The 20,669-nt window shown below is 47.6% G+C and overlaps 1 protein-coding gene across 1 annotated transcript in view; it reads right to left on the bottom strand.

Annotated features, from left to right (window-relative positions):
* The window catches only part of Cd99l2 (CD99 molecule-like 2), a 62,690-nt gene that overhangs the window by 38,067 nt on the left and 3,954 nt on the right, over window positions 1-20,669 (bottom strand). The window contains exons 2-4 of the mRNA XM_013505530.1: window positions 17,528-17,671; window positions 6,563-6,628; window positions 1,769-1,834 (exon numbers count right to left, since the gene is read on the bottom strand). Of these exons, the coding sequence (XP_013360984.1) occupies window positions 1,769-1,834; window positions 6,563-6,628; window positions 17,528-17,671 (276 nt within the window). The remainder of the gene's footprint in view (window positions 1-1,768; window positions 1,835-6,562; window positions 6,629-17,527; window positions 17,672-20,669) is intronic.

The raw sequence follows: 20,669 nt of genomic DNA on the forward strand, positions 1-20,669 counted from the left end.
GCACTGTTGCTGCCAGGGTGAACTGGTACCGGAGAAAAACCAAAAAAAAAAAAAAAAAAAAAAAAGGCTTAGAGGTCTCAGATTAATAATCCAAATTCCTAACTCAACAGACTACAAAACCAAGCCAAAGCAAGCAGATACAAGTTATAAGCACAAGAGCAGAAATCAGTACAAGTGAAAACAGGAACGTGATACAGAAAGGCAATGAAACAAAAAGCTTGTTCTTTGAAAAAGTGTAAGTTTGATAAGCCTCTAGCCTTATCCAGACACACAAAAGGAGAGGTAACAATACACTCATACGAGGAGTGAAATGAGACAGCACTCCCAGTTCTGCAGCCACTAAGAAGCACGATGGGATGCTAGGAACAAATTATGCTCACGTACTTGACAAGTGGAAGAAAACATAGTATCTCAAAACCCTACTAGCTATCAGAACACAGTCAAATCACATGTCCATGGAGTAGAAGCCTAATATGGTTAATATGACTACACAAGCCAAGGCAATCTGCAGATTCAATGCAATCTAACAAAATAACAACGTTATTTCTTGTGGAAATTGACATAGCCATCCTGAAATTCACATAGAACCTCAGAAACCCCAAGTAGTCAAACTCAGTCTTGAAAAAGAATGCAGGTGAGGGGCTGGGGATTTAGCTCAGCGGCAAAGTGCCTGCCTGGCAAGCTCAAGGTCGTGAGTTCGGTTCCCAGTACCAGAGAAAAATCAAGAAAAGACAAAAAAAAAAAAAAGAATGCAGGTGGAGGACTCACTTCTCATCTCAACTCACTACGAAGATATCATTATCAAAACAGCACAGTACTGGCATAAGAACAGACACATGCACCAACAGAATAAAATCAAGAGGCCCCGAAGAAACCCTTGCCTATATGGTTAAAAGATTCTCAACAAGGGTGCCAAGACCATTCAATATAGAAAGGACCGTCTCCAACAAATGATGCTGGGAAAAGGACATCACATACAAAACATAAAATTAGACCATTACGTTACACCATACACAAAAATAATTCCATGTGAATCAAAGATCTAAATATAAGTGGTAAAACTAAAAAATTCTTTTTTTTGGTCTTTTTGAGACAGGCCTTGAGCTCACTTTGTGGCCTAGGCTGGTCTTGAACTCACAATGATCCTCCTGCCTCAGCCTCCCAAGTGCTGGGATTATAGGTGTGAGCCACCAAGCCTGGATAAAACTAAAAAATTCTTACAAGAAACCACTGGGGGGAATCTTCATGCACGGAAGGTATCTGGTATCTGCATATGCCTACAGTGCTGGCGACCAGGTGCCAACAGGAGCACAACCAGGACCCAGCCCCAGGCCAAGATCTCCTTCCATTAGTGAAGCTGTTCAAATGGTCAGACAGCCTCGGGGAGAAAGGCTCAAGCAATTACAGGAAGGGGTCCTAATAGTCCCTGCATTCCAAGGTCCTTACCCAAATAGTGCAAAATACGCACCATTCCAGGTCCCTTCTGCCCAAAAAAGGCATCTGATGAATGTCATGAAGCCCAACCAATTACACCGTCCCTGTGTTTACAAGGTGAAAGAGTTCCACAGGAGAAGTCTAAATGTATTCTTCTCTTAGAAGAATCCCAGGAGGGACTTTTCATTAAAACCCCAGCAGCCACAACGACTGGCTAGCAATAGTCTACTGAGTTAAACCTGGTGTTCTGGGGGAAGCTCTAGCTGGCTTTGTACACATCGGGGTTAACGCCAGGGATCGCTCATGTGCCCGCTGCCCAGGGCCATCATGTTACCTGCAGGATTTGCTGGAGCTCTGGTTGTGCCTGGCTTCCTGGTGGAAGTGAGGTGGTCCCATCTCTCTAGTGAGGGAGGAGGACAGCAGGGGAGCACGCTTAGTCATGACAGCAGCTCCTGTTTGGCCAGAAGCTGAGCCATGGGCAGAATATCCCTGTCTAGTCCTTGGGGCCCCTCTAGGCTGGCCCTGCAGGGAACCCACTAAGGAGAATGACAAAAAGATGGACGTGTAAGTGACAGGGTGGGCCTGCACAGGTCCCAGGACTTAGCGGAGCAAGGGCTCAAGCCCAGATGTGCTGGTGATGATCATGTGGGCAAGGAGCCCTCAGAGCTCCTGACCTTGGCTTCCTGCAGTCAACCTGGCACTTCAGCCCCAGGCGGCGCTGCTGAGGCCAGACGGAGTCGTTCAGAAACGGAAAGCGTCTGGACACAGTATTTGACGTCACCATTATAAACATGACCTGAGGCACAACAGAATTTTTTCTTTACAATTGCGGGCATTGATCCCAGGTATTACATGATGCGTACGAGTTTAACTATCGTTTCTTTGACAGAGATCGAGACTATGTTGTATGTCTTCCTACTGTGCAAAGAGGTAGAAGAAGAAAAGATTTCAAGAATGGCAAAGGCACAGAAAAAGACTTAGCTTAGTGTGCAAGCAGCACTCAGTAATTACTGACTGCTCAGAGAGCAAGCAGCCGAAGTTGAAATCATCTATAAGTAAAAGGGTGGACAGCGTACACGGTGCAAACGACAGCTATGGAGCGCTGCAGTAGCTGTACTAATATCACAAGAAACGGCGTTCACATCAAAACTGTGACTAAAGCCAGAGCGACGTAACGACTGAAAGAGATCAGCCCAACAGAGAGCCCAGAGGATCCATTGCCTTCACTGCCCTCTTTCTCTGCGTGGAAGGAACATCGGAAGATCAAAAAGGAAGTAGAAGCCTAGAACAGCTCCATAAACCAGCCAGACCTAACAGTCACGTGTGCAGTATGCCAAGCAGTGCCAGAACACACCTTCTAGGCCACACGCAGCTGACAAACAAGTCACAATGTATGTAACATATTTCAACCACACGGACTACAGTCTTCAACCGCAAAGGAGTGAAAACAAATCGGCAACAGAAGCGCATTTAGAAACTTCACAATTATATGGAAGTTAAAGAACACACTTCCGAATAACAAATAGTCAAAGAAGAAATCACAAGGGAAATTATAAATACTTTGAAATGGACAAAAATAGAAATAAAATATACTAACACTTATGTGTTGCAGTGCGAGCAGTCCTCAGAGGAAAGTTCGTGTTTGTGTCAACATTAAAAAAAGCGATGGAGGCTTGGCAACATAGCTCAGTCGTAGGTACAGCAACTGCCAGGCATGCTCAGGGTTCAGTCTCAAGTGCTAAGCCATAAACTTCACTAAGCCATAAAACTGGTGTGTGCCTGTAATTCCAGCCACTTGGGAGGCTGAGACAGGAGGGCTACAAGTTCAAGACCAGCCTGGGAAATTCACTGAAGGCTTGTCTCAAATTTGTATTTATTTTTACTTTCCTTTTTACCCAAATAAAAAATTTCCTTATCCTTGTCTTTATGAGAAGCCATTACTAGCTCTGCTTAACAGAAATCCTTGATCCTATTACTTGGCCCACGCACAGTTAGTTGTTTCTTTGGTGCTGTCTCCTCCAGACTTAGAAGCTATACGCCTCGTGTCTCTGGAGGGCCTTTAGACATATCCTCTGTGGAGTGTCTCTGACTGCCCATCAACAACTACGGCCCCCTTTAGCCTGAAGAAGCCAGAGCGGTCATCGCCCACTGTTCCCTCACGGCAGTTCGGAGTCCTTCTGCAGAGGAGGGAATGCATGGACATCGAAGTTACAGAAAATATAGGCAGTCAGACAGAGCCAGGCCCTCGAAGCAGCCAGCACAGAAGACAAGATACCTTGCAACTGTGGGGGAGACAGGCAGCTCTGCTGTGGGCCAGACCTCAAGACAAAGGACGACAAGCATTGTTAATTCCCTACCACTGTGTTTGTAACTCCGTACTGTCTGTACTGTTCCTTTGCTATTTTGTAAAATGCTGTCTGTCTGTTAATATTTTCCTTTTATTTAAAAAAAAAAAAGACAAAGGACAAAACATATGCACCCGCATACATCCCTAAGGATAAATATCAGGGACTGATATTCTAAATAGGTCTCCATCACCTTGAGAAAGCCAGGAAGAGCCACTAACCCAACCCCCTACAGGAATCGCCCGTTCTGCACTCATGCCCGCTTGCTTTGTGACTTGCTTCCCCATTTGATCCAGATTTAACTAATTTTACCTGAGCAATTACACTCATAATCTTACTGGCTGACCATAGTTTTGTCCCACCTCATGCCTACTTTGAGATGTCCCATTTTTTTCCACCTTGGACCCACCTCACCTCATAGATTTGCTCTGTAAAAACCCCTAGAAAAGGCAGGGTCCTTGGCAACCCACTCAGGACCCCCTCTCTCTTTTGGACAGAAGCTTTCTTTCCCTCAATAAATAAATTCTGCCCTTTAAAAATAAATTAAATAAATAAATAAAATAAAATAAAAAGTTTTTAAAAGGCAGGCAATGTAGCTCAGTGGCAGAGTACTTGCCTAGCATGCACAAGGCCCTGGCTTCCATTCCGAACGCTAAAAAATAAGTAAATAAAAATTTAAAAGGAAAAGAGAGATCTCAAATCAATAACCTAAACTTTAATATTAAGGAACGAAAGTCAGGCCTGTGGGTCAGTGCTTCTCGTCCCAGCTACTTAGGAGGCTAATGCAGGAAGATCACTTGAACCATGGAGTTCAAGATCAGCTTAGGAAAGCCAAGGAGGAAAAGAAGAAAAGAAAACTATCAAAAGAAGACTAAGCTAAGTGTTAAGCAGAGAAAGCAAATACTAAAGACTACCCCAGAAGTATATGAAACAGAATTTAAAAATGACAAGTAACATCAACAAAACTAAAAAAAGTTACTTATTTTAAAGGATCAGTAACTTGGATGAACTGTTAGCAGACTAAGACAAAAACAGAGAAGAACTAGATTATTAAATTTAAGAATGAAAGAGTAGACAGTACTACCAATCTTACATAAATGAAAAGAATTATAAAGGAATACCTTAACAATTATCATCCAGTCAAGTAAATAAGGCAGATGAAATAGATAACTTTTTTTGCGTTTTTGAAATAGGGTCTCGCTATGCAGTCCAGTCTGGCCTTGAATCCACTATGCAGCCCAGACTGATCTCAAACTCACAGCAATCCTCCTGCCTCAGCCTCCTGGGTACCAGTAGTAAGGCATGTGCCACCATACTTGGTGTCAAATGGATAACTTCTTATTAACAGACAAACTAATAAAGCTGACTCAGGAAGAAATAGAAAACCTGACTTGGCCTCCCAAGTGCTGGGATGACAGACAGCAGCACCAAGCCTGGCCTCAGTAAATGTTTTTGAAAGAGGGAGACTCAAAACAGAGACCCAGCTGGAGTGGGGTGCACACAGTCTCGCAGTTCCGCTTTAGTAAGAGGCATATATGGAGCGGTAACACAGAAAGCCCACCCCTTGGAGCGATCCTACCTGCATGTGTGCTTAGGGCGCTGCCGGCAGCTTTATGCATATGGCCATATGAAGACCACACCAGTTGAAGGATTTTTACGGCAAGAGGACCGGATGTGATATGAACATTATTATATATGACACGATGAAGACCACCATTTTTTATTAACTACAATCCGTATAAAATCGTATTATATTGGGCAGTTTTGCTAAATGTGTAGATGTTCTCTAGCTTTACTATGGTGAACATTTTAACATGGAGGCTTCTAACCCAGCGCATCAGCGCAGAGGCGATAGCTGCCTATAATTTGCATCTGATGCTGCACCTGGCAAGTGAGGAGGTGCAGCTCACCTGTCTAAACGAGGCTCTTTGTGTGCGTCCGTCCCTGTTACAGTGACATAGGTGGCAGGCAGGAGGAATAGCATTACTGAGGCTTCTCTGGCAACTCTCAGCAAAGCCACCGCCAATATGTAAATAATTAGCTTCAACTCTGGGTGACTCAAACAGCTCTCTTGCGTAAAAATATCTGTATTTTCCCTAGTTGACATTTGCAGAATCTAACAGTGGCACTCACAGTGGGGAGCTGGTGCAGGCACACGACACAGCCCCCTCCATCTCTTGGTCCCCTACCCTTTTGCAAAACATCTATCTCCCGGCAGGCGTGGTGGCGCACGCCTGTAATCTCAGGCACTCAGGAGGATGAGGCAGGAGGAGGGCTGCAAGGTCAAGGCCAGCCTATGGCTCCTGGTTTCAGAAGGCTAGTCCGTGGCTGGGCAGCTCCAGGGCAGAAGCATCACCGTGGAAGCAAGGCTGCTGGGAGGGGCGTGGCGCTGCCACCAAACTGAGAGCCGCCGGCCCCAGAGCTGCTCCCTTAAGTCATATTGTGTAGTTTCCTCACAGCAGGTGGAACCATCTATGACAGACAGACTGACTCCAGGCTTCGATACGCCGAAGGAAGCAAGCAAGCTGCACAATCACACAAGTGACTCCATGACCCCCGCCCCCCCGGAAGCTCAGGACGCGGATGCGCACAAGAGCACCGGGCCCTCGTGGACAGAGCACTGTGCAGTCACACTTGCTTGAACCACTCTGACTCCTGAGGACGCTTCACCCTAGCAAGCGAAATCCAGGCTGCCCACTGTTTCCCTTGCGGCTCGTCCCGAGCAAGTGGTCCGTATTTATTAATTACCACTGTTGGCTTTAACCCTTTGATTTATTACTCACGCTTTACTGAGGAAGCCTCTGGCATTGCATCCTCCAGTCTCAAGTCATCGCTCGAGTCCCCAGATCCTAAAAATGAAGAGAATTTTAAAATTTAACTATCTGCATGCAACAAAAGAATGCTCTCCTCATGTGGGCATTTCTCCTTAGGAAAGTCAGGGGAAGAGATTCCCCACCAAGGGAAACTGAAAGAGTGAGAATGGCTGTGCTCGTATCAGGAAAAATATGCTGAAGTCAACTACTGTAAAAGGAGACAAAGAAAGTCAGGACATAATGATAAACATGAACTCATCATGAAGTTACAACTGTAATCGATATAAGCCAACATCACATCACTGATGTACACAAGACAAACTTCACAGATATAAAAGGAGACTGTTGAGCCGGGCATGGTGGCACATGCCTGTCATCCCAGCACTCAGGAGGCTGAGGCAGGAGGGTCTTTGCGAGTTTAAGGCCAGCCTGGGCTATAAACTGAGTTCAAAACCAGCCTGAACTGCATAGTGAGACCTTGTCTCAAAAAGACAAAAAAGAAAAAAGAAAGGAGACTGTCATGCAGTAAGAGGAGAACTCAGTAGCCACTTTCAACACTAGACAGACGATCTGAACAGAAAATCAATAAGGAAATGCTGTGCTTCCAACCAGTCTAACAGCTTTGTGCAGAACAGTCTGTCCAACACCCACAGAAACAAGGCCCAACCAACTGAAGAAAATTCAAACCCTATCGAGGAGCTTTTCCACATGGAAGAGTCCTGGAGAGCTCACAAATATGTAGGAATAAACATGCTCTTGAGCAACCAGGAAGTCAAAGAAGGGGAAATTAAAAGGGAAAATGAAAAAGAGAAACCTAAGAAGTTTTTGAAATAAACAAAAAATGTAAACACAACACACCAAAATTAATGGGATGCAACAAAAGCAGTCCACACAGGGAAGGTGACAGCAATAATTGCCTACGTGAAAACAGGACAGAGATCTCAAGCAAAGCTAATGGTAACTTCAAAGAACAAGAAAACTTAGCAGAAAGAAGGAAATAAAGATCAGAACAGAAATAAACAGAAGACAGCCAGGTGTGGTGGCACACATCTGTAGTCCCAGCACTCGGGAGGCTGAGGCAGAAGATCATCATTATTTCAAGTGAGACCCTGTCTCAACACACACACACACACACACACACACACACACGAAATAAATAAGACTAGAAAACCAATCAAAAAGATCAGTGAACTAAAAGCTATTTTCTGTTTTGTTTTGTTTTTTTAATAGTACTGCAGATTGAACCCAGGGGTATTTTACCACTGAGCTACATTCCTGGCTCTTTTCATTTTGAAACAGGGTCTTATTAACTTGTCCAGGCTGGCCTCCAACTTGTGATCTTCCTGCCTGCCTCAGCCTCCCAACTAGTTGGGATTCTAGGTATACACCACTGTGCACAACAAAAGTTGATCTTAAGATACACAGTAAGCAAATCTTTATCTAGACTTACAAAAACAGAAAGAAAACCCAACTAAATAAAGTCAGAAATAAAAGGAGATATTACAACTGATCTCACAGAATTTCAAAGAACTGTAAGAGACTATGCAAAGCAAATGGATGAATTCTAGAAACATGCATGCTGGGTGTGGTGGCGCAAACCTGCAATCCCAGCACTCTCGAGGCTGAGGCAGGAGGGTTGTTACGAGTTCGAGGCCAGCCTGTGCTACAAAGTGAGCTCAAGGCCAGCCTGAACTACATAGCAAGTCCCTATTTCAAAAAGACAAAAAAAAAAAAAAAAAAAAAAAAAAAAAAAAAAAAAAAAAAAAAAAAAAAAAAAAAAAAAAAAAAAAAAAAAAAAAGATACAATAGAAACATGCAACCTACAAAGACTGAATCAGGAAGAAATAAAAAATCTGAACAGAGCAAAAATGAGTAACAAGATAAAATCAGTAATATCAAGTGTCCTATTAAGGAAAAGCCAGGGACCACACAGTTCCACTGATGAGTTGTACCAAATGTTCAAAGAGCCAACCCTCCGCAAACTCCAAAAAAATGAAAATGAGGGCATACTTCCAAACTCTACTTACAAGGCCAGCATTATCTTCATAACAAAGGCAGATAAGGAAACTACAGGCCAATATCCCCAAAGAATACAACTGCCAAAATCTCAACAAAGAACCAGCAAACAGAATCCAGCAGCTAAAAAGAGCATTCAGCAGTATTGCGTGGGATCTATCCCAGGGATACAAGTATCATACAGAAATCAATAAATGTAACATATGTTCACAAAATCAAGCCCAAAATCCACATGGTCGTCTCAACAGACATTAGAAAATAATCCTAGCTTTTTCATTTGGGTTTTTGTTGTTTGTTTTGCCTTTTTTCAGACAGGGCCTCACTATGCAGTTCAGGCTGGCCTTGAGTTCACTTTGTAGCCCAGGCTGGTCTCGAACTTCCAACAATCCTCCTGCCTCAGCCTCCTGAGTACTGGGATTACAGGTCTGCGTCACCACGCCCAGCCAAAAAATACTAGCTTTGAAAGGCTCTGGACAGCAAAGGATACAACAGAATAAAGAGACAGCCCACAAACTGGGGGAAAGTATTTGTAAGTCACACCCAAAATATGTAAGGATCTCAGCTCGATGGCAAGAAAACAAATGACTCAATTACAAAATGAGCAAAGGGCTTGAATTCACATGTCAAAAGAAACAATACAGTCAAGAGATAAATGAAAATATCCTCCACATCTCTAATCTTCAGGGAAACGCAAATTAAAAACCACAGTGAGCTCTCTCATCTTGCACATGGTGAATGACTAGTATAAAAGGGTGAATGATAACAACTGCTGGTAAAGATGCAGTGAAAAGGGAACCCTTTCATACAGTCAGTGGAAATATACATCAGACAAGCACAATGGACATTAGTGTGAAGGATACTAAAAGAACTGAAAATAGAATTACCATTGCATTCAGCAACATCACTTCTGGATATATAGACAAAGGAACTGCAATCATTAAGTCAAAAAAACCCTCCCCCCATGTTCAATAGCCAAGCTATGGAAGGTTAGCAACCCAGGTGTCCATCAATGGACAAATGAATAAAGAAAAACCAGGATACTGCACTGGGGATGTAGCTCAGTGATACAGCACTTGTCTAGCATGTATGAGGCTCTGGGTCTGGAAAGGAATGAAGGGAAGGAAAAATAAACTGGGCTTGATGGAGCAGGCCTGTAATCACAGCATTCTAGGAGGCTGAGGCAGGGAGATCTTAAATCAAATACAGCCTGGGCAACTTAATGAGACCCTGTCTCAAAATAAGAAAATTTTAAAAGTTCTGGAGGTGTAGCTCAGTGCAAAGGCCCTGGGCTCAGTCCCCAGCACCTTAAAAATATGTGGAAATATATATATATATATAATGGCATATTATGCAGCCCTTAAAAAGAAGGAAATCCTGTCATTTGCAACAACACAGATGGAGCTGGAAGACCTGTGGTAAGTGAAATAAACCAGGCACAGAAAGGCAAACACTGTACGTGCTGATCTTGCACAGACAGAATGTAGAACAGCAGGGCTCACAGAAACAGTACGAAGGTAGGTACGTGAGGCTGGGGGCGCTGGCAGAGGGAAGACGCTGACTGAAGGGTACACAGTTTCCATTAGACTGGGGACAAGTTTTACTGATCTATCACACTACATGGTAACCATAGTGAATAACGATGGATTGTATATTTTGCAACTGCTAAAAGAACTTCCCTTTAGTGACCCTAGCACAAGAGAAGTTTGGCTTGCTACCTTCAGCAAATCCTTCTCCAGTGTATACATAGCTCAGAATGTCCTGCTGTACCCCACAGATATGTACAATTATTCTTTATCAATGGAAATCGGCCAGCACAGCAGTGGAGGACCTGCGTGGCATGCACGAGCCCCACACAAATAAAGAACAATTTGGAAATGATTTTTAAATGTAACTATCATTACCGAGAACACCATCTGGGCATAAAATATAGTACTGGATTATGATCCAGTGTGCAGAATGAACAGCCACGTGTCTATGACGACAGAGAAAGGAAAGACCAACAAGCCTCCCATGCAGGGGAATGCCAACTACCTTCCGGAGATCACTGTCCCTCATGGAGGTGGGGCTTGACCTCTCACCCCGGAAGTGTTACTGCAGCGACTCAGCATGGGGTGAGGGAGGACAGGACTGCTACCTAACAAGCACTGCCTCAGCCAGGTGACCAAGGTCACCATACATAGATAGCTTAATAGGGTGTGAGTAGCATGACACCTTATTCCATGATACAATCATGAGAGAAACACCAGACGGATCCCAACGGGAGGACACCATACAGAACGCCTCGAGGCCCTCTCCTCCAAACTGTCAAAGCTGTCAACACCAAAGAAAGTCTGTGAAACACGCACAGCCAAAGGAACCTAAGGACACTGCGACTGGAGGCCAGATGGATGGGACTGGGTCCGGGAACGGAAAGGTACTTTGGCTGAAAACTAAGGAAATGTGAATAAAGTGTAGACTTTGGTTTCCACCGGGGTAACAACATTGGTTCTTCAGTGGTGACAAATGTGCCACGTGCATATAAAATGTTAATGATAGGGAGACTGGGTGTGGGCCGTATGAATTCTCTGTGGCTTCACAACAACATTAAGAGTAACCATTAAAATATGTTGATACATAACCTCAAAACCATTCAACAGAGCCAGGTGTGCTGGCGCACGCCTGTAATCTCAGCACTCAGGAGGCTGAGGCAGGAGGATCGTCGCGAGTTCAAGACCAGCCTGGGCTACAAAGTGAGCTCAAGGCCAGCCTGAACTGCAGAGTGAGACCCTGTCTCAAAAAAAAAAAAAAATCAAGAAAAGGAAAGGGAAAGGAAAACACCAACAACCAAACTCAATCAATCCAACAACAGCCTCCAACGAGAAAAAAAAAAGCAAGAAACGCGTTAAATAGAAAACATAAACCTAACATGGGAATATGCCCACTCTGCGGGAAATATCCATACGATGGCACAACCCTCAAGGGAACTGCTATGGCACTGAGTAACCAGCACACAGGGTTCACCGGAGCCTAGGCAAACCAGAAGAGCCACATCCCACGGGCCACCCTGGATTGGGTCCATCTCGGGGACGCTCGGCAAAGTGTGAATGAGGTGCACGGGCCAGATGGCAGCGCACTATCCCTGTGGACCCCCTGGACCTCATGGGAAGACAGCTGCCACAGGAGGACGTCCCGCTTCTAGCAGATGCACACCAGAGCATCAGGAGGCCACGGGCACAACCGTGGCAACCCATGCTGAAGGGGCTCGGGAGAAGATCTGGAGATGCGTGTGTGTACAAGAGGGAACGCACAGGAGTCACTGTCCGGCTGGGAACGGGGTGAAGGACAGACGTGACGCATGGACACTGCTGGGACAGCGTGACAGCTGTGCAGGGCCTGAGCCTTAGGTGGCAGCAGCACGTCAAAGTCAGTGCCCGGATTCAGGCCAGCCGTGCTGTGGGTGTGTCCTGGGTTGGTGGAAAGGTGCTCCCGCACCGTGTGAGGGCCCGGGTGCATCCAGAAACCAACCCATGCTCAAGTGTGTTCGGGGGAAAACCCAAGTTTCTTATGCTTGCAAGTTCTGCAGAAGCGTGTGGTTATTCTGACCCGTAACAGTTTTCAATCTGCCTATTTTTTCGAGTCAGTCATTCCACTTCCAGGCAAACATCAGAGCAGGGCATTTGAAAAGTGCACCCAGAGAGGATGGATGCCCACGGGTGCCCGCTGTGGCCCTGTGTGCAACAGCAAAGAGGAACAGAAACATCCCTCCGAGAGCGCATCCTGTGAAGTAACACCTGCGCAGCTCATCCAGCGCTGCGAGCCCCAGCCACCCCTCTTGTTTGCGCAGCCATCTTGCCACATGTCTTTAGGGAAAAGACTTAAGAGCAGCCATTTTGTAGTATTTATTAGTTCTGCACTTACCTTGTATTCAATAGACTCAAACCCTCTGTGGATAAAACTATGCAGTCTCAAGCTAAATCCCGAGCTAGTAAAGACTCCTCCAAACCAGCCATGACGGCATATGCCCTATAATCCCAGCGCTCAGAAGGCTGAGCTAGGAGGATCACAAGCTTGAACCCAGCCTAAGCTACATAGTGAGTTCAAGGCCAGCCTGGACTACATAGTGAGATGATGTCTCCAAAACAAAACCAGAAATAAAAACTTCTTCAAAGCCTACAGTTGGGCTGGGACGTAGCTTAGCAGTACAGCACTTGCCTCGCATACATGAAGCCCTGTGTCCACACACACCTACAACCAAGCACACGTGCTAACACCAAGGCGGAATACATACTCGCCCTTCCGTGCCAGCCCTACCCAGACACCTCATTCTGGGACACAGGCAGGGACCCTCGTGCACCAACACACTTCAGAAAGCAGCCGATTCTTCCTAGCCTCGGTTTGCAGCCCCGATCCCTGTATCTGGGGGGCCAGGATTCAAACATCCAGCTGAAAAGCCACCTCCCTCTGCTACAGAGGGCCACAAAGAATTTCTGTGGGTGGGAAAAGCACTTAGTGAGCCGCTAATACCTGTCTGCAGATGTTTATTCAGACTGAGCATGACTTTGCAAATGGCCCCTGTGTGGCCCCACGAAGATCTATTGAATAATGAAAGTGCCCTGCCAGCCCCAGATACCCTTGGGGGCCAGGGAGAAGCACATCTCCTCCCTCTGGGAAGGAACACAAGCTTGACCTCCTATTGCAACCTGCTCACCTCGGCTGGCATCTGAAGGCACAGGTGCATTTTAATGAAGGCTGTCAAACAAAGCGCGGGCAGCCTCGTTAGAGAAGGCTGGCATGAGCTGGCTGCAAGCCAGGTCTGCCAGAGCCTGGCAGAGACGTCTGATCGCTGAGACACGCCGTCTGAGGGGCCCTGAAGCTTTCCCCGGAATGTGAGCCTCCGCTCCGTCCAGGTAAGCACTATAAGCGCTTCTGTCCAGGTCAATGCGTCCATGTTTGTGCGCCCTCTCCAGACGCGCCCTGCCCAGCGTGCTGGCCAGAGCTCGCCATGGTGCCCACACAAACCTTTGCTGCTATAAATGGCAGATACGCAGAGCTGTATGACAGTGTGCCACCCTCTCGCACATGCATAGATAGCAATGTCCAGAACCTCTTGGTGTTATCTCCACAATTTCCTCCAAAACCCACAGTGATTTCCGAAAGAACGCTCAAGCATGGGGTTACACCTCACCGAGTGTTGGCTTAGCTTGTCCGGGACCATGGGCTCCATCCTTAGAGCCAAGAAAATACAAGATCAGAAGAAGGGGTGAACTGCTTAGGCCCTGACACACAGCAGATACTGTATGTGTGTGCATCTTAACAGATTTTGAAGCTGTGATTTGCCCATATAATCTGAGACCAAAGTAGAGTACATGGATATATACTGTATTTGCAATTTTTAATTGTAATTTCCTGTCACAATTTCTTGAATATATATATTTACTAAGCAAAACTTTGTTTTGTGAAAAAAAACCAATAAAATACAGTGCAGCTCCCCGACTGTGCTAACTACATTCTAAGGATCGCCCCGAGCTCAAGGCCAGCCTGGACTACATAGTGACAACCTTCCTCAAAAACAACAACAAAAGCCAAATGTGGCAGGTGACTACTATGTCGGGTGGCACAGAGAAGATCCCCCACTGTGTCCCACCGCCAAGCACACAGGAGTGCACTCCCTCCAGGTGTGTTCACTGTGAGGACCCCCAAGTGTCTCCAGGGCAGAGCAACTGCCACCGCTTTGGGAGGACACCGAGCGGGTGCCGTGCCAGGAGCAGGTGCCCAGTGATACACCTTCCCTGCTCTTCCTTTCTCTTCTGAGTGTCAAAGCAGTTTCCGGGCTCTCTGGAAGCGAGCCCAGTACAAACCCTACATGAATACGTACTCAGCTCAAGTGCTTCCAAGTTCTAATGTGAAAACCCTGCCTCTTCTCTGAGGATATGAACAAGAATTCCGGGGACGCCGGGGCTATAAGTCACAGCTGTGTCATCACAGAATTTTTTTGTGTGTGTGTGTCTTTTTAAGACAAGGCTTTACTATGCAGTTCACACTGGCCTTGAACTCACTTTGTAGCCCAGACTTGTCTCGAACTCACAGCGATCCTCCTGCCTCAGCCTCCTGAGTGCCTGGATGACAGGCATGTGCCACCATAACTGGCCCACTGCAGATTTTCCATCCACCCACCTTAAAGGGTTCGCCACAAATACTCACATGGTATCCGTATTTAAGGGTGTGCAGAAAGCCTCGACACCACTCAGCATGACACCACTCAGTCATGCTGTGTCTGCACAACTCCTCCAAGGGCACAAAGCTACTCAGCAAACAGGAAATAGGCAGGTGTGGTGCTGCAGGCCTGGAATCCCAGCTACTTGGGAAACTGAGGCAGGAGGATTTCCAAGTTGGAGCCCAGCCTGGGCAACTTAGCAAGATTCTGTCTCAAAATACAACACAAAGGGCTGGGGATGTAGGGGTGCCTGGGTTCAATCCCTAGGATCACAGACAAAAAGCAAGAAACAGATTTGGTCAACAGTGAGACCATGGACCAATGCAAGGAAAGCCTATGAGAAGAGGGACCAAGGGCTCCAAGCTGTAAATGACAGCTGTGTCATCACAGATTTTCTATCCATCTGCCTTAATGGGCTTGCCATAAATACCCACACCACAGCCAAATGCATCCGGAACCCAACAAATCAAAGGTGCCCTGGAAAATGCAACGGGTTCATGAGCCTCCCAAACTTGCGGGTTCGAGAGTAAAACTAAAATCAGCCCAGGGATGGAGCCTTCACAGAGGGGAGGGCCAAGCTCGCTGGAATGGGTAACGACCCAGGGAGTAAGGACTGCCACTAGGGTTTGACCAAGATCCCACCTGCTGCACTTGCTGAGAAAGCCTGCTGTCCCCCCCACCCCGACCTCTAGCAAGGGGACCCTGGGCCCCAGTTTGTTTGTTTGTTTGTTTCTATATTTTGTTTTATTTTGTTTTTTCAAACACAGTCTTGGGGCTGGGGATCTAGTTCAGCGGCACAAGTGCCTGCCTGGCAAGTGCAAGGTCCTGAGTTCGATTCCCAGCACCAAAAAAAAAGAAAGAAACACAGCCTCACTGTGCAGTTCAGGCTGGCCTTGAACTATGTGGCCCAGGCTGGCATCAAATTCATGGCAATTCTCCTGCCTCAGCCTCCCGAGTGTTGGAATTAGAGGCGTGCACCACCATACTCAACAATTACAATAGGAGGTTGCAGGTAGGAGAAAGAGGTTCACACCTCCCTGCCTACCACGGGGAAGGCTATGTGGCAAACTGGCACGTGTGTTCCACGTTTCAGCGTCTCTTTGCTGCAAACAAGCACTGCTCCTCTCCCACCTGGAGTGCTCCAGAGGCGGAGACAAACCTCGAGTGGTCATTCCTGAAGCTTTGGACCATTTTAAGTCCTGTTGCCTCAATCCAGACTCGGCCACACTGGCCATGATAAACTGACGCCTCCGCACCGAAGCCAGCACAGTAGTTAATGTCCTCTGGGTTGGCTGGCCACGGCAACACTGCAAGCGAATGAGGAAACGGGCTCACCTCTTACTCTGACTGCTGAATGGCTTGGCCGTTGCTGCCTGAGCTCCAGCGAGCTGCAGGAACAAGATGAAAGCAGTCCCGGAGAGGAAGATGATGACAGGAGGACAGGAATCAGCACTTCAGGCCAGCAAGCCTGCTGCAGTGGCCTCCAAGGCACGGAACAGACAGCCAGCACCCAGGCTCCGGGGCTCCGGGAGGCATCCACACGCTCCGTGCAGCTGGCCCATGCAGCTGCCACTGAAAGGGTCACCTCACTGTTCTTGCCACGCGCAAATGCGGTGTCTACCGCCGAGGTTCTCGAGGGAATCTCACATGTCCTAGAATGACGACCTTTCCTACAGAACCCAGCTGTGCCCCAGGGCCTCCCCCCACCAAGAGGAAAGCTGCGGTGCTGGGGACAGGGGAATAGGGTCTGCACACCAGTGCAGGGCTTCTCTGGGCGGTGTCAGAAATGTTGCACAGTTAAAAAGCAGGGATGGCTGCATGATATAGCGAGTCCATTAAGAACACACTGCAAGGCTGAGACAGGAGGGTCACAAGTCTGGGCCCAACCTGAGCAATTTATCAAGTTCTCAAGGAGATACAGGTCCAAGGCGGTTCCCTCATCCTGGGGCACAAGCAGGGTACAGAAGGTTCCCTGGGGGACCCCACTCCCCTAGGCTGTCCCACAGTCGAGGCAAGGCATGGGGCTCTGGGACAATCCACAGCGCCCCTGTGGAACCGAGGCAAGGCTAAGGGCTTCCTAAACATGCCACCCTGCCAGCCGCCTTTGCGGCCAGGTGTCACTGCTGTTACCCACAGCTCCTCCTGGCCTCGCCGCCCACCTCCGGGCCATCTTGCTCACTTCCGGCCCACTCTCACCTTGTGCCTAATGTCCCCTCCACATGTGTCACTGTGTCTCCTCCAGCAGGGTCCTCCTGGACCCTGCCAACCAGCTCTATTGACGCCAGAGAAGAGCACCAGCAGGAGCGGGCATGTGCCAGCCTGTCACTGTGCCAGCCAGGACCTCCTGTCTCAGGCAAAGAGCACCGCCCTAAGCTTCGCACAGCTGGGAGGAAGCGCACGGTCCACACACGCGCAGGCGCCTTCAACCCTTTCAAAACCGCTCAACTCTCCGGCCTGCAGCCTTTGGGGTGCTGGGGAGGGAAGGGAAGGACAGCTCATTCCCTCTGTCTGTGAGGCATTTGATTTCCTAAGTATTAATCAAAATCACTCTTGATTATAGCAAAAACAACCCTCGCTATAATTTTAATGCAATTAACAAGAATATATGGTAATTCTGAGCAATCTTGCTCTTGAGATTAAACAACAGCCTGCCAGGAAACACATGAATAAAGCTTTAAGATCAAAATTTGCATAATTAGGTTTCTTCCTCCCCTGCCCACCCCCACCCAGCTCCTCTGGCTGCAGAAGCTGTGCTGACGGAGAGGCGCAGAGCCAGCGGCCCACGGTGGGACTGGACCGCACGTTCCCGGGGCCACAGCAAGCCCGCCGGACAGATGGCCAGCCAGGGGCAGGGCACTTGTGAGCCACACCTGCAGAGGTGGCACAACACAGCAGCCAGGGCTCCCCTCTATAGATAAGAAGATGGCGCAAGCAATACCGTACAGCCCCAGATGACTGGTTTTGTTTAGGAAACATGTTTTTTGTTTTGTTTTGTTTTGTTTCTGAAACAAAGTCTTGCTGTGCAGTTCAGGCTGACCTTGAACTCACTATATAGCCCAGGCTGGCTCAAACTCACGACGACCCTCCTGCCTCAGCCTCCAGAGTGCTGGGATTATAGGTGTGCGCCACCACGCCTGGCAGGAAACATTCTGATAGCCCCTTAGACAGTTATGCACCTGACATATACCCCCTTGCCCAGGCACGGCTGCCAGCGGAAACACTCTGCCTCCTGCACCCCTACTTTACCAGGGGCTGTGACACCCACGCCACTACCTCCCCGCAGCACTGCACCTCTACCCTACCAGCCTGAGGATCCCCACTCTCCTAAGGAGGGCTGCATTGCTCCTGGATGGAAAGAAAGGTATCCTAGTCCTGTTTGGTGGTGCACACCTGTTATCCCAGCACTCTGGAAGCTGAGGCAAGAGGATTGCTATGAGTTTAAGGCCAGCCTGGGCTACAAAGTGAGACTCTGTCTCAAAAAAACAAAAACAGAACAAAACAAAACCAAAAAACACTGGACACTGGAGGCTGAGGAAGGGCGAAGGTGGAGGGATCCAGATGGAGAGACCCGAGTCAGCTCTGCAGCCCCCAAACACCAGATGGGATGCAAAGGAGCGGGAATTTCACCCTCCTGGTGCGGGTACAAAGCAGCGCAGCCACTGCAGAGCTCCAGCAGCCATGAGTGCGCTGTCCTGCCCAAGTTCAACCCAAGAGGAACCGCATAGCTCTGTCCACAGCTGCCTGACCTGAAACGGCCCTAAACTACTGAGAACAGCCCAAATGTCATGGACAGGAGGCCGGGAACGCTAAGTGTAGCAGAAGCCAGACTTGGTGGTGCAAACCTGTAATCTCAGTCCTCTGGGAGACTGAGGCAGGAGGATCACAAGTTCAAGCTCAGCCTGGACAACTTAGCAACTTAGATCCTGTCTTAAATAAAATTTAAAAAGGGCTGGGGATGTCGCCCAGTGTGAAGGTCCTGGGTTTGACCCCTAGTCCAGCAAGTCTATTGAACAATCAACACATACATACATACTTGAACTCTGTGAACAAGACCTTTAACGTGCCCCCAAAGACGATTACTGAAAATCCTAACATCTGCATCTTTTCCTGTGTATAAGCTAGTCTTCAGGAAAAAAAAAAAACAAAACTTAATTTCACATTTTGGTATCTTAATAAAGCTTTCCTTCTTGAAAGAATTAAAAAAAATCCTTAAGTACGGAGGGTGCAGTGGCACACACCTGTCATCCCGGCACTGGGGAGGCTGAGGCAGGAAGGTGACTACAAGTTTAGGGCCAGCCTGAACTGCATTCTGAGACCCTGTCTCACACCTCCCCCAAAACAGTTAAGACCTCTATTAGATATGAGACAAGAAAAAAACAAACATTACTGATGTGGATTGACAACTGGTGGTCAACTTGTAACACCCAGTTGAACTGAACCAGCGTGGTGCTGGGTGTGGGAGGCCCACCTGAGGACTGCTGCTAGCAGCATAACAGGCAGAACCGGAGAAGAAGTGAGGCTGCTGGGAGCTGAGAGAAGCTGTAAGGAGCTGTTGGTTCTCTTGGAGGAGCTTGTCGTGCTGGCTGTCCTGATGAACTCAGCTGTTTTCATCCTTGAAGAGCTCGGGACCTTGTCACTGAAAATGACTTTGGTTTACTTTGGGGGAGCTCTGGTCCCCACTTTGAGCATTGCAGCCTGGCTCCAGAGGGGAAGATGGTGCACAGCTCAGTCTCCTGGAGAAGCTTGTCACGCTGGCTTTCCTGATGGGAACTCAGCTGTTCTCATCATGGGAGGAGCTCGGGACCTCACTGTTGCTGAGGATGGCTGTCGTACTTTTCCAGGGAGCTCTAGTTCTTACTTTGCGCATTGCTTCCTGGCTCCAGTGCAGATCCCTCAGCCTGCTGGCACAGATCCTTCATCCCGCTGGCACAGACTTTCTAGCTTCCACCACTGACCTTTGGGCCTTCCCAGGGCAGATCCATGAAAGAGGCCTGCGTGAGACATTGTTGTGGGCTCTAGGCCTCCAGTTGGACTCATGGGAGGTGTTGTTATGGGCTCTAGGTCTTCAGCTGGACTCATGCAGGACATTATGGTGGGATCCAGGCCCTCAGCTGGATTCTTTGGTCCTAAGTGTGTGGACAGATTTCCTGCACTCTCTTGTATATGATTCTTTAGGTGACTATTATAGATAATCTTATTAAATATGTATCCTGTATTATATTGTTCCCCTTGCAAAAACCCCAAACTACCACAACTGAAGACCAGCAAAGGCTTGAACAAGTGCAAAGACACCCTTGAAACCATCACGCTAGTGACAGCCAGGCACGGGAGGACATGATAGCTCCATGGACACCAAATGGCCCCAACGGGAAAATTCACGGTGACCAGGTAGATTCACGGTCACCAGACCTGGTAGCACTGGGAGACAGAAAGAGACTATGGCATGGCGGTTTGATGAGCTGTCCTTTGGAGGAACAATGAAAAAGTTTTAAAACTGGTGAAACTTTTTAATCTCGTAAATGTGTCTGAATCATACACTTAAACACGGTGAATACAGTGCACCTGAATTCATTCCATTTTTCAAAAGTCATGAAAACTGTATTTGAGGACCCTGCATTCAGCCAGATGCAGGGGTGCATGCCTGCATCCCAGCACTCTGAGAGGCTGAGGCAGGAGGATTTGGGTACAGGCCAGGCAACTTGGCAACTTAGCGGGAGCCTGTCTCAATCAATCGATCCGTAAATAGAGCTGGGATGCAGCTCAGTGAAAAAGCCCTGGGTTCAACCCCCAGTGTTATAAAAAGAAAAGGAAAAACAAAAAGAAAAAAGCAGGAGCTGTGTGCACTGTTGCCATCATTCACATTTCTGC

This window comes from Chinchilla lanigera, unplaced genomic scaffold (genome assembly GCF_000276665.1).
Source record: "Chinchilla lanigera isolate Chin_1 unplaced genomic scaffold, ChiLan1.0 scaffold00097, whole genome shotgun sequence".
NCBI lineage: Eukaryota > Metazoa > Chordata > Mammalia > Rodentia > Chinchillidae > Chinchilla > Chinchilla lanigera.